We start from the raw sequence: 13,862 nt of genomic DNA, 5'->3' as shown, positions 1-13,862 counted from the left end.
TCATTTCTGCAAGCAAGATTTACAAGCATATACGCAGGTGTAGAATATAAGAAATATGTGGTTCTATATGCCTTATGTTATAACAGCATTGTATTAAGCTGATATGTATTGTTTTTCCTTCCTATTTATTGGTTATGGTCCAAAACCAAGTTGTGCTATTTTCAGGCAACATTAAATAATGTTTGTTATGATCTCGAAGCTATATATACTCGCTCGAGCAGAGAATATGTAATGAAAAAACTTCAGATCAATAAACACAGAACCTTGCATGATTGAAATTGCTTAAGGAAGAGACGTTTTAAATTTCATCACTCAGCAAATTGGGGAGGAAGGGCCCACTCTGCAGAATGCTGGTGATTTATGTAATTTGAGTTTAGCGTGTTTATTTTTCCATAGAATAAGGTTTTATTTTAATAGTTAGTTTATATTAATATGTCCACAATCTGATTAATAGCATAGTTGAGTAAAACAACATATTTAATAGTAAACAAATTATTAGTAACTCTTTTCATGTTTTGATGTTGATATCATATTTTCATAAAGAGTTAAAATATTATAGCTATATCAGATTTATATTAGTAAATTACTGTATTAGATTATTTATATGCATGGTGTTGGTATTATTTTTAATGTTTATTTTTGTTTCTAATGTCCCTGTCGCCAAGAAGCAAAAATTCCTGTGGCTGGAATTCTTTAGTTTTCCATAGATTCCATTTTGCATGTTGTAGATGCATTCATAATCCCTCATCTCACAATTATCATCCTTTGATTGCATACTGCTCGGACACCTTTTGCAAGCTTACGCTCTCGGATTGACATGTATAGACCAGCCGAACTTCATCATAAAATTATTAATTCTTTCTTATTATTTGCCCCAGTGTTGGCCTATCTCATAGAACTCATCCTCTGTCTCATAGCCATCTTCAAATCTGATGTGAAGATTAGATATCTTCTGAGTGCATAATAATTTGTCACTATTAGCTACCATGACTCTAAACCCAACATGCTCCTCAGTCTGCAAACCTCTCTTGGCCACCAATTGTGCATCTATGAAATTATGTGTAGCCCCAATGTCAATGAGTGAGATCACTTTTTGCCCCTGGATAGTACCCCTAACCTTAAATGTGATTGCCTCCTGAGCCCCCGTTAATCGTGCCAATGACTTCTCATCCTTAGGAATGTTGCTCTCCTCTATAGTGCTACCCTCGTCTGAATCAGTGCTAATCCGCCCTCTCTGACTGTGACTCCTCTACTGAGAAATAATCGATTTGATTTGCCTTAGCCTTGAGAGGACACTTATGAGATAAGTCCCAAGGTTCTCTGCAATGAAAACATAGCTTCTTCCTCCTAAACTCATTCAGAGTGTCATTATCCAACTTATTATCCCTTTTTTGGCTGAGCATTTCGATGAAAATGTTTTTTGTCTATCTCCTTATCCTTCTTCTGATGTGAATCACTAGGCTGAAATCTGCTCCTAAAAGAAGAAGGTGCTATGTCACGAGCCTTCTTAGTAGCCTCCTGTAATGTAGCTGGGTCATGCCCCTTGACCCAACCCCTCAAAGGATCTGAGAGTCCATTCATAAATAACACTAATCTCCTCTTTGAGATGTCTGTAACCAACATAGCTAACCTCTGAAATTCACTGATGTATGTTTGAACCGATCTCCACTGCTTTGAGCTGTGCCAACTCTTTAAACTGTAACTTAGGATCTTTGGTATCAAATCTCTCTATGAGTCTCTCAGTGGACTCCTTGTAAGATGTGATCTGATTATGCCCCAAGGTTACCATGCCATGGTGCCACCACTCATGCGTTGGGCCATCCAAATGAATAGCCGCATACTTGATAGCCTCCACCTTAAGCATATGATTCAGCTGCAAGTATGTGTTTACCTTCTGCACCCAAGCTCGTGTAGTCATCTTCCTTGAAGCATCATAATGAGGTAGAGAAAGTTTTCCAACTTTCTCTCTCAACTCAAAGTTTTGATTCCTCCCCTTGGCTCTAGGCATGTGTCTCATTCTCAAGTCCATCTAATCTCTAAGGGAAATGTCTGCCTGAAACTCCAATCCACTAGCCTCCCATTCTCTCCTGAATTGATCTTGTAACTTGGTAATATACAGTTCGTTTACTGGTTGAACCAGATCTCTCGGTGGGAAGGTGGGTAGAAGAGGTCTCAAGCTCGCTGTTCGAGCTGGACATGCAACTTATCTAAATTTATCAGCCTCATTCCCATTGTTGCCATGTACATTATTACCATTAATGTTATTCTCAGGACCGTCTTTGTCTCGGCTTGTATTATTATCATTGCCCCTATTGTTATCATTTCCATTGTTGGCATCACTTGGATTAACATTTATGCCCATCTGTCTAGCCATAAGCTGCAACATCATATCCATTCGCCTATTTTGCTCCTGTTGCATATGCTACCCCTCCTCTAACGTAGCTAGTAACCGTCTGAACATTACCTCCTCCTGATCTGGTCCGACATTCCTACCTCCGTCTAGTTCTGTATTCTTGTCATATTGGTTACCCATATTGCTTTCCTGATCAAAGAATATCTCCTCTATGTTTGTATGATTGGATTGTATGTCCACCCGCACGGATGAACTAGACCGTTCGCTTTGCGAGTTGGAAATCCTATTTTGTCTTGCTCTTGTATTGTGGAAATTATAAGGCCCTTGTTGCATGCTCAAACATAAATGCTTATGCGTGTAACAAACGGTTTTTCATATCGAAAACAAACATAGTTTAAATAAATATTTTCCAACATTCATTGATAGATAATTGGAATCCTTTTCATACGACTTTAACTGTTTTAACAATTAACTGCAATAACCATAACCATATCCATGATCATCTGAAAATAACTAGCTTAACGATTAATTGAAGATAACTGTATCTATGTTCATCTGAAAATAACTAGATTATTGATTAACTGAACATAACTATATTTATGATCAACTGATTTAACTATATTAATGATCAACTGAAAAAAATTGTATTTATGATCAACTGAAATAACTAGATTAATGATCATCTAAAATAACAAATTGTCGACTATCCTTTCTACATACCAGTAAATGCTTTATTAAGAAAAGAAGAAAAGAACATACAAGTATCTTCCGGAGGGTCTTTAGCTGATTGTGCAAGCCTTAGCTTTGGTAAGAGGAGAAGCATTGACATAGGCTTAATCTCCCAACTTCGGACCATACTTATCCCCACACAATCTATTGAATTAGAAAGACCCTTCCTACTTCGGGATCGGGCTTGGGATGTTTTTTGTCCAGCCACCTGAGCATCCTAGTGTTTAGAATGTCTGCACAGCTATGAAACGAACATGCTTGCATAACTGGTGCCACTAACATCAAGTGATCGTTAGATGGAGACCATGCTTTAAACTACCTTGGCCAAGGATTTTCTGATGGGCTCAACGAACTTGATCACCACCGCTCAACTTGAAAACATGTTACATTATTAGGGACGAGCATGAGCTATTAAGTAAGATTTATTTATTTTGTTTTTATTGTATCAATTCTGATTTTACTCTTTAATCCTTGCAAGATTTCATCTCACCTCTTCACCTTTTCCATGGCTTAACAACCGATGAGTCTTAGGTGTTCAGAATTTCAGAGCATCTGGCTCTTATTGATTCATGAAAATTGCAATCTTCTAGCATTTCACAAACTTCTTTTAAAGAAAGAGACTTGAATAAATATTAATCAGCTGACTTTAAAATTTATTGGCAAATGGTTTATGAATCCATGCTATAACACATCAATATGCTTATTGCTAAGCAACTCTTTAAAGTTATAAGTGATGGTAAATTATAGCTACAGCTATGGAAATCGCTTGTAAAAACAAATATCATGTGAATAACATGAACTAGTATAGTGTTTCACGTTACCTGATATAAGTTTAGGTTTGTCCTGAAGTATTGCAAATTGACTTGGTAACCAGCTCTCTTTCAGTTGCTGTGGACGTATCCAAAATGCAGAGATACTTAGTCTTTAGTGATGATAGAATCACATATGACAGAGTTCTAAGGCGCTGCGTGTGAATGGAAAGTGCAGATTGAAATAACAATGAATTCGGCACATGAAATATCTAGAGTTGGGTGTTATGGAGGGCGGAGAGAAGACTGGAAACGTAGCAGAAGATAGTCGGGTGTATGAATTATATGTCCATCTCTTCTCACGGCTTCCATATTATAAGAACAAAATTGTGACATCTTGGGTTCTGCAAGTTTAAAGATTATTTTCCAATTTATCATGCCAAGTGTTTAATTGGTTAAAAGCAACAAAGAATAAAATTGGAATTGGAGTTGGAAGATTATAATTCGAATGTTATAATATTTTGAATATTATTATTATTTTATATTTATATATGTGCATGTAAATATATTAATGAGGTGACATCACTTTATTAAATTATTATATTATAATGGTGCCATTTCATTTTTATATCTGTATGTACGTATATACATATTTTATAATAATGTGGTGAAAGATCGTTTAAAATCCTTTGAGGTATGTTTTATGTTTTAACTCAATTATTTTATGTTTCTCGAATTATTTATTTAAATAGCTCATGCGGGTCTCACAGATGTATCCTGTATTCAAGTAGATTAAATCCTTACCAAAGAAGTTTAAGGTCATAACTATCAATCTTGTTAACTGAACTAAGCGAACATTCCATTCCGATGATCCCGTTTAGCAATGCTTCCTCCTCTTCATCTTCTCCTGCAATCACCCATGAAAAACACTTCCGCCATAATAACATTTCTATAATAATTTTCATATAAACATTTAAAAGACTTTAAATTATTAATCATAATTCCAAAATCAAGCAACAACTAACATCATATAACAGTTAATAGTTAACAACCATCTTCATTAACAGTTAATACAACGGATATAAATAACTACCTACTTCACATGATCATGAAAGAAAAATCCGTTAAATCCAACAATTATGAGCAAATTTAAAATTAGGTCAAAAATTTGGGATGTAACAATGCGGCTGTTCCAAATTCCCTATAAGACCTCCACAGGATGGCCGATTTAGGCTCTGATACCACTGTAATGGGTATCCTAGAAATGCCCAAAGACTAAACCAATAATTACTCCAAGATTATAACATAATATTCTAGTAATAACTTCTCATCTTGCTGCTACAGCAATATGAATAGTGCTGCGCTACAGCAAAATCTGCCTTCAATCAGTCCAAGACCCCCATAAAATCATCCCTTCACAATGGCATAAGCATCGGATAAGAAGTGAGAATGATATGAGCAAACACACAATCTGCTTGTAGTTGGAAATGCGCCCAATCTGCCTATTAATGAAGCTGATAGCAATGAATTCTAAATGCCAAACTCCAAGGGAATGACGTCTAGAATGTCACAAGAGAGGATAGATGTCCTCTAATGCCAAGAATGGATCTGCAATTCACACATCAATTTCCTCTCATATTCCACCTGCCGAACAAGGGCCACAAGCTTTCCTTTTTATTTCTACTTCATAGGGTCGACCCACTTTTCACAAGCAACGTGGGATAAAGTGTTCTAAAATAAAATAAAATAACACCTTATGTCTCCCTTGGGCTTCCCTTTTCCAACACACAACCCAACATGAATAATACTAAAGTAACACTTTATTATTTTCACATTTAATTTAAATGTTTTTGAAATATAAAGCGACCAAAACAAGGGGGTCGGCCCTTACAAACAAAATGTTGGCAATCGGCACATTACCAACAAAAACAAGCAGGAGGCATCACTGGAATAGAGAACTACACTAACAACCAAGAAACTACCAGCTAGCAGAGAATTAACCAAACTAAATTTACAGCTATAGTACTAACCATACTATGATTGTTCAAAGCATAAACTGTTGGCATAAGCAAACCAACCCATTCTAGAAGCAACACACTACCATTTACATCTATTAGAGTAACATCTATTCTAGTGTTGAAGACTGTAGTACTAATCATACTATTAAAGCTCAGAGTATAAAAGTGTTGGCATAAACAAGCCAACCCAAGTCTTAGTAACAGCTGTAAACTAGCAAACTAGATAGGAGTAGAAAACAAAAAAACAACTAGGGTCATAAAACTCTTAAAGGCTACCATATTATTTTTCATCCTCTTCCTTTCCTTTCCCAGCCAGAAGCACTCTAGCCCAATCCCTAGCTAGAAACTTATAAAGGAGCTTGTTATCCTCCATGTCCAACCTTGTTTCGTCCTTCTCCTATGCCAACAATTGGAGGGTGGTAGCAGTAGCATGGGTAACCTTTAGTGCAAATTTAGAGGAGTAGAACCCCTTCGCTAAGAATTTGACCCTTTTTTCCAGCTGTGCCTTCTCATTCTGTTCCTCCTCGTTCTCTTCGTTTTCTTTTTCATGATTTTTATACACCTCTTTAGTCTTTGTCAATGGCTGGTTCTCATCCTGTAAAACCTGAGGGTTAGTAAAAACATTGATTTTTATCTTTACCAGAGAGGAGATGGTGATAGGGGAAGTGTCCACTTTGCTGCTATCCTCATAAAAGGTAATAGGCTGCAGGGTAAAGCTCGCCGACATGTGTGGTCTTAGTGGTATTGACATCACCAGAGGACACTTGGGTATCATCAACAGAGTTTTCACTTTTTTCTTTCTCCTCATTCCCTTTTTCTCTCTCGGAGTCAAAATGTTTCTCCTCCTCCAACTCTCTTTCATTATTTTCTGAACTCTCCTCCTCCGCCTCGTCAACCCTAAGTCTATTAGCCTTATGTTTATACCTTGCCTGTGTATTTGCAAGCCTTCTCAACCTTCTCCTACCCTTTCCACCTCCTTCCTCTTCCGAATCCTCAGTTTCCACCTCCATTGGTTTTTCAATTTTGATTTTTTTACTACCTTTTTGTTCAATAACCAGTTCTGCGTTTTTCTTTTTCTTATTTTCTCTACTGGAGGAAGGGCATGGAGTGTGGATTCTAGTACCAGTGTTGGTACTAGGCCGGGAATTCTAGTGGTGGCGCTGATTGTCAACCACAACAACCCTAGGGGGGCAGAGGGCAAGATGGAACTGGTAGAGTCTAAAAATCAGGCTTTGCTGGATGATGGTAAAATTATTACCCTTACTTCTCTTCTCCCTAACATCACTAATCATATCCTCAAGGGAATGTAACAAAAAGAACGGAATAGAAATGAAGTCTCTATTTCTAAAATGGTTTAGGAGGGGGAAGTGATAATAATAATAAACTCCAAACTTGCCTTCGAGTGTGAGGTACTTCATTATCACTAGACAAACATCTTCCCATGGAGTTGGTAGCTTATCCCTCCAGAAGCCTCCTCTATAGCGAACAGGTTCTTCATCCTCTGCAAAAAAAACTATTCATGCTGGCCTCGTCTGCCCTTTTCGTGACCTTCCATTTCTTCCCCTTCATGGACAACCCAGTAGCCATTGCAATAACATCCTCATTAACTTGGAACATGATACCATTTATGGTAACCCTACGGTTATTCCACCTGTTCACAAACTGAAGAGAACAATTTTCATCATACACCGCCATTGCCTGCATATAAGTAAGAAATCCCCCTTCTTTTAATAGGAACCAGGTTGCCATCCTATCTTTAAAATTTTGTATTTTTGTTGGCTCCAATCGATTCAAATCTCCACCCATTTCTTCCCTGCTAATTCTTGATCCACCAACTTTAGTAATTTGCATCTGAACCTTCTTGCCGTCAATCTATTTGTCAACAATGATATTATTAAACATCAACAACACAACAATGATGCAAATAACCTCTATAGGATCTTTAAACTTCTTGCAAGCAAGTTTTCGGGGCGTTTCGAAATCCCATTCATTTTCATTATGGGATTCGTGCATACTTAGCATCATTACTCTACCATCCCTGAAATCTTTGACAGCATCCATAATTATGTCTTTCATACTTACAAAAAGGAAATAATTTAAATTTTGCATTATGTTACCATAATGGTGAAGTAACTCATATCTCAAATTGCATCTATGTATTATCCAGTCTGTACGATGGTGTCTTGTCATCTTTCCCTTGTACTTTTTATTAAATTTAGCAAATTTCACCTTCCTAGATATAATACTGCCAAAATTGGCACTGATCTTTGTTTGTCTAGCCATGGTTAATTTTTGTCCCCCCCTTTCCTTGCAGATTAGTCTTAATTTCCTCCTTTAGGATATCCATGCTTCTCCGACACGTCATTTCCTTTAATTCAAACCCCATGGCAGCCACAGCATCCGCCACCATATTACCTTCCCTGTATATGTGCTGCAACTGGACTTTTTCCATCCCGTTTATAATATGTCTAATATCCGTGATGATATTTTAGATATTCCAACTGGGTTGAGAAGCTCCCTTCACCATATCAATTATTAATTTGGAGTCACCCTCTATAGTTATTTCCTTTATTTGCATTTCACTGATCAATTGTATACTCCAAAGTAGAGCCATTGCTTCAACCAAATTATTACTTCCTCCACCAACATTCCCAGAGTAGACTAGTAGCGCATCACCATTTCCATTCCTTAGCACTCCACCCGTCGCCCCTATTCCCTTTCTTGCAGCACCATCGAAGTTTAGCTTAAGCTGTGTTATTGTTGGTGGTTTCCATCTTGTTTACTGCCTCTTTATTACCTTAGAGTTATCAAATTGGTTAAAATTCCATTGAATACACCACTTTTTCGCTATTTGGCATTCCTTTCTACCTGACTCTTCCTTCGGTGTCTTTACATTTGGCAATCCTTATATTTTCTTTCAGTAGTTTCTCCATAATTCCCATAACTACCTCCTTAGGTCTTTCCTCTTCCCAAAAGATTCTAGTGTTTCTTTCTTTCCATATGTGCCAGCAAATATATTGTGGTTCAATTCTCCATAAGAATACTAGCTTGGGATGATAAAAGGGACAGTCCCAAATTTTCACGAATTGACTTAAGTTCTCCTTCAATACCCAACATAGTCCAAATTTCTCCCATGCCAACGACTAGATCTTTAGGTTATATGGGCATTCAAGGAAAAGGTGAGAGATATTCTTCTCTTTTTCTTTGCATAGATAGCATCTATTTGTGATAAAAAAGCCCCTTTTTTTTAGATTGTCTAGTGATAGTGTTTTACCATGTTGAACAGTCCACTAGAACAAATTTATTTTGGATAGAAGATTACTAGTCCAAACTTTACGCCATATTGTGGGACAAAAGTCCTTTCTAAAGAGATGTTTGTAAGCCGATTTGACAATAAAATTACCAATAGGAGTAAAATCCTAGACCACTTTATCCTCCTGAACTAGAATTGGGAGTCTTTGAGCTTCAGTCAACTCTTCTAGTTCTTTAAGAAGTTGAATATCCTCCTAGGAACATGTATCTTTTTGCAATTTCTTCCACTTCCTTCTAGGGTCAATATAATCCCCCACACTTAGCATCATCTCTGTCTTCAATTTCTCCATTAGTCTTCTAAATTTGCTGTAAACCAGCGGTTTCCTCCCCATCCCATTATCTTCCCAGAACCTGATGTTCTTCCCATTTCCCATGATCCACCTTACCCCTCCCCTTAGCATACCTCTACTTTTGACAATATTCATCCATATTTTGGATCCTCTTGGGAGGTCATTGTTAAAAAGATTATGAGTGAATAGGGAGCTAGATAGATATTTGGCTTTCATGATATTGCTCCAATCCGCATTGTTTTCTCCTAGTCTCCATCCAATTTTAGCAAGGAGGGCTTTATTTAGATCTCTAAGCCTTCTCACTCTTAAACCCCCCCTTTCCTTTGGTTTGCAAACATCCTCCCAGTTGACTAGATTTAATTTGTTCTTTTCCTTTGTACGTGACCAAAGAAAATTCCTTTGTATTCTCTCAATTCTGTCCGCCATGTTTTGATTTATTTAAAAAAAGGATAGAATGTAGATTGGAATGCCCTGGAGAGCTGCAAAGAGTAGCTGTAGTTTAGCAGCATTACTAAGGATTTTCCCTTTCCATCCTGCCAGCTTCTTTTGGATTCTTTCAACAATAGTATTCCAGAAATCATTAGTCACCTCCTTAGTGGTTAACAGTAGGCCAAGATAAGTATCCAGGAGGTTGGCCGACTGAATAATATAAACTTTAATAAACTTCAGGCATTAAAATAAAATAGTAATTGGGCTCGGAATAATATGAGTGATAGTTTGTCGGAAAGCTCTCATCGAGGAGCATCAAACCCAATCACTAATTCTGACATCGCCCATACCCTGCTGACTTACTAAAAATAGTAAGTTTGCCCAACACCATGTAAATCAACTCCGTTCTGGCCTGAACTGGAAATGACTAGGCCAAAACATCTTAGGATCCCATTGACCTCTTCGTTAGCCTTCGGGACAATGCAAAAATAGGCTAACGGTCACACAACTAGACAACTGCTAAAGTGGGACATTACATAACAAATCAGCAAACAACCCACTAATTCATTACTTGAATTAGTGGGTTATTTGTATTAAGCCTTGTTGGATTCTAGAATGACTATCTTTGTTGTTGCTGTAGCCTCTTGATAAGGAACTCTTAGTCTTTTTCAAAACTTAACTATGGTATTCAAACATCAGTATGACTGAATCAGGTGACAATATTGACCTCAATCTCAAGAATTTCCCTTGCAATTTCAATGATGATCATGGTAAAAAGAATCTGTATTAATAGATTGATGACACAATTCTCTGATTTTGGTTTCAATTCCACATGATTGGACAATTCTCTGTTTTTTGTTTAAATTCCACATGATCGGACAAAATGAAAAGGGATGTATATCTGGATTGTTACTGGCGAAGTTTCTGAAATTTGCATTCTCCTGATCATTAGTTGATTGGACATGAAAATTAAAGAAGCTTAGTTTGTAGTGGGTAGGAGATATTACTCAAGTAGAGCTACAACTTGATGGATTGAAAGTGATGACCATATCAGTACTTTCTTTTTCCAGTATTTGTTGGTTCTGCCTTTCTGGGGAGATATTGTCTTCCTTTCGCATTCTTCATATCTTTGCATTATCCTCATGAAAAGTAGACAACTTTGGAAATCTTTGACAGTTTTCTGTAGCAATGTCAAGCACCTGCAAAGAAGACTTTGCTGAAAATGCTATTGTTTAAACATCTAAATTATAATTGTGATGAAACTTTCAAATTTGATTTCTTGTTCAGATTCTATACTATTTTGTATTGGTAAAAGTTACTTCAGATTGCGTGGTTTGATTTATTTAAATGGTCTCTATCCTCAGGTGCAAATTTGGGGAGAGAAGAAAATGGCTCCTCTTGCAACACTCAAGCCTCATGATGGACAACCTGTTAGCTCAGTTGCTTTTTTGACAGTACCCCGTCGGTCTGATCACATAGTTCTTCTTACAGCTGTAAGAATCTGTAATCTAAAAATAGTTTTTTATTAAACATGCTTACAGTCTGACTATGTAAGTTTTTGTAAAATTGCATGTCAAAATGGTCTTCTAGACATAGCTAATTTGTTGTGCTGATGGCTGTTTAACAATAGTCTGGAGAGATTTTCTTACCATCGTCTGTCTCTGTTGTTTCCTATTTAGCAGTATTCTAAATTTTTAATACGCAGTGCACACTGCCATTTTACAGGGGCCTCTGAATCGACAACTGAAGTTATGGGTTTCTGCAAGTTCAGACAGTTTATTAATGTCATCAGATACAGAAAAGTGGCAGTGTATTCAGACCCTTGATCTTAAGAGTTCTTCAGAACGGCATGAAAATGCTTTTTTCAATCAAGTTTTAGTTCTACCCCGGGCAAATCTGATTTTACTGGCAAATGCAAAAAGGCATGCTATATACGCAGTACACATGGACTTCGGTTCTAATCCTGCTGCTACAAGGATGGATTATCTTGCAGAGTTTTCTGTAACAATGCCTATTTTAAGTCTTACTGCTACAAGTGATAATGTGGCTGATGGTGATGGAATAGTTCAGGTTTATTGTGTTCAACCCCAGGCTATTCAACAATATGCCCTTGATTTGTCTCTCTGTGTGCCACTATCTGTAGAACCTGTAGCTTCAGAGAAGGGAATTTCTGCCTCACGTATGTTTGAAATATCACCCTCTTCAGCTTTTACACCTGTAGAACCATCTCATGGTAACGGTGCAGTTCATACAACTGCAAGTGACCCTCAAGTTAAGTCACCAGGGCCGTTGAATGTTGTGGAGAAGGTGCCAACGACTAGAAGCCCAGTTTTGGTCAGTAATATGGATGTGCCAAATATGCATGACCCATTGGCTATGTCTGGTGTGGATTCCAATTATGGTATCTCCATGCCTCCAGCTATTCGTACTGATACTGCACCTTTATCTTCTCAAGTTCCTGTCCCTTTAAGTCCAAGACTCCATGGAAGACAACCACCACCAAAAAGTCCTAGAACCATTGAGCAAGGGGTTGCACCTGTTTCTTCTGCTGGTGACCAAGAATATGGCATGGAAAGGAAAACTGATGTTGGTCTCACTTCAGGACCTGACATGACTTCTTTTGAGACAATTAGTACAAATCGTAAAGTGGATGATAGTTTCAAGAAAGATGATGAAAAGCTAGGTCAAAATCAACTGTCCACCACAATGAATACTACTATTTCTATTGAGAGCCAAATAAGCTCCAACCCAACTCACCTTGTAACTCCTTCACAGCTCATGTCTTTGGCAATGCCATCTCTTGATAAGAAGGAAATAAAGAAAGGGGATAACAAGCTTGAAGATGTTAGTGTTAATAGGGTGAATGAAAACATGAAATCTGAGACTAAAGATGTAGCTACTACTGGCTTGCATCAGCCAGAGGATCTAGGTTTGTATAAACAAGTTGAAAATACATCTGTTCTTATAGACACAAAGGAGAAGGTATTTGCAACGCAAGCTTCAGAACGCAGTAGTGAAAATGCAAGACAGGTGGATTCTTTGTCTGCAGAAGTTCAAAACATAAGAGAAAATCAAAGTGGTGATGGGGAAATTATCAAGGGAAGGGGACAGCTTTCAGACAATGTTCAAGGAAACGCAAAGGATATGACTGGTAAGGCCTCTCATTCTACCTTATTACCATCAATATCAGAGTCGCCTTCACTGGGAAAGGGTAAAAAGATAAAAAATAAAGCTTGTTCAGTGTCAGGTCCTTCATCAACAACAGTAAGTCCTTTCACTTCAGCGGGCTCTTCTGATGGTGAGCCAAGCAGTACCACAAGCATTCCTTCAATTGAAGTTGTTTCTTCTCAGGTTTCAGCAATGCAAGATGCACTTAATCAGGTAGGTAAAAAAACCCTAGCTTTCCAGGGAAGGGATGTAAATTTTTGTTGTGCTTTTGAGTCTTTTTATATATTATTTTGGGGGAACCATCATACCTAATTATTTGTAAGAATTTCTAATCATGTGGGAGAGTAATTGCAATTTGCAATGGTCTACTTCATTAAGATTTAAAGCTTTATCTCTATTAAGAGTGGAATCATTTAACTTGGAATCTTGTCAAGGTGAAATCTTCTGTAAAAATCATTTTCCATTACATTCTTGCTCCCATTACATTACATCCTTACCAATCAACACATTGTGCTTGAGTCTGATCTTAGACTCTTTAAAGTTACACAGCTCACATTAATGGTTGTGCAGTTTTTTTCTTATTATTTTTGATGTCTTTCTTCTGTTACCCGGGTTTAAGAAATCTTTCGTTTGCATCCTCTAGTTTTTTTGCTTGGTAAGATGTGCACTCTATTTGTGGCCACTCCCTTAGAATAGACAATATGCAATGAGAGAAGGAGCAACACAAATTGATGACTGGCTAACCAATTTTTCTAATGCAATGTCAGAACAACACTGAGGAAACCTTCATTCTAGGTAAAGGTTTCCTACAGAA

At 37.4% G+C, this 13,862-nt stretch overlaps 1 protein-coding gene across 4 annotated transcripts in view; it reads left to right on the top strand.

The window, feature by feature from the left end:
* Positions 1 to 13,862, top strand: part of LOC149580113 (enhancer of mRNA-decapping protein 4-like) — a 94,445-nt gene that overhangs the window by 56,736 nt on the left and 23,847 nt on the right. The window contains exons 5-7 of one of the 4 annotated variants that reach the window (XM_089789297.1): positions 11,245 to 11,373; positions 11,606 to 13,031; positions 13,128 to 13,261. In XM_089789297.1, coding sequence (XP_089645423.1) covers positions 11,245 to 11,373; positions 11,606 to 13,031; positions 13,128 to 13,261 — 1,689 coding nt within the window. Of the gene's footprint in view, positions 1 to 11,244; positions 11,374 to 11,605; positions 13,262 to 13,862 lie in introns of all 4 variants that reach the window. The other 3 variants (XM_089789289.1, XM_089789280.1, XM_089789272.1) reach the window with 3 other exon arrangements.

This window comes from Cupressus sempervirens, chromosome 1 (genome assembly GCF_028749045.1).
Source record: "Cupressus sempervirens isolate cs-2001-9-10 chromosome 1, ASM2874904v1, whole genome shotgun sequence".
Taxonomy (NCBI): domain Eukaryota; kingdom Viridiplantae; phylum Streptophyta; class Pinopsida; order Cupressales; family Cupressaceae; genus Cupressus; species Cupressus sempervirens.
Note: the sequence above shows the minus strand (reverse complement) of the source record. Positions and strands in the feature narration are given on the sequence as shown.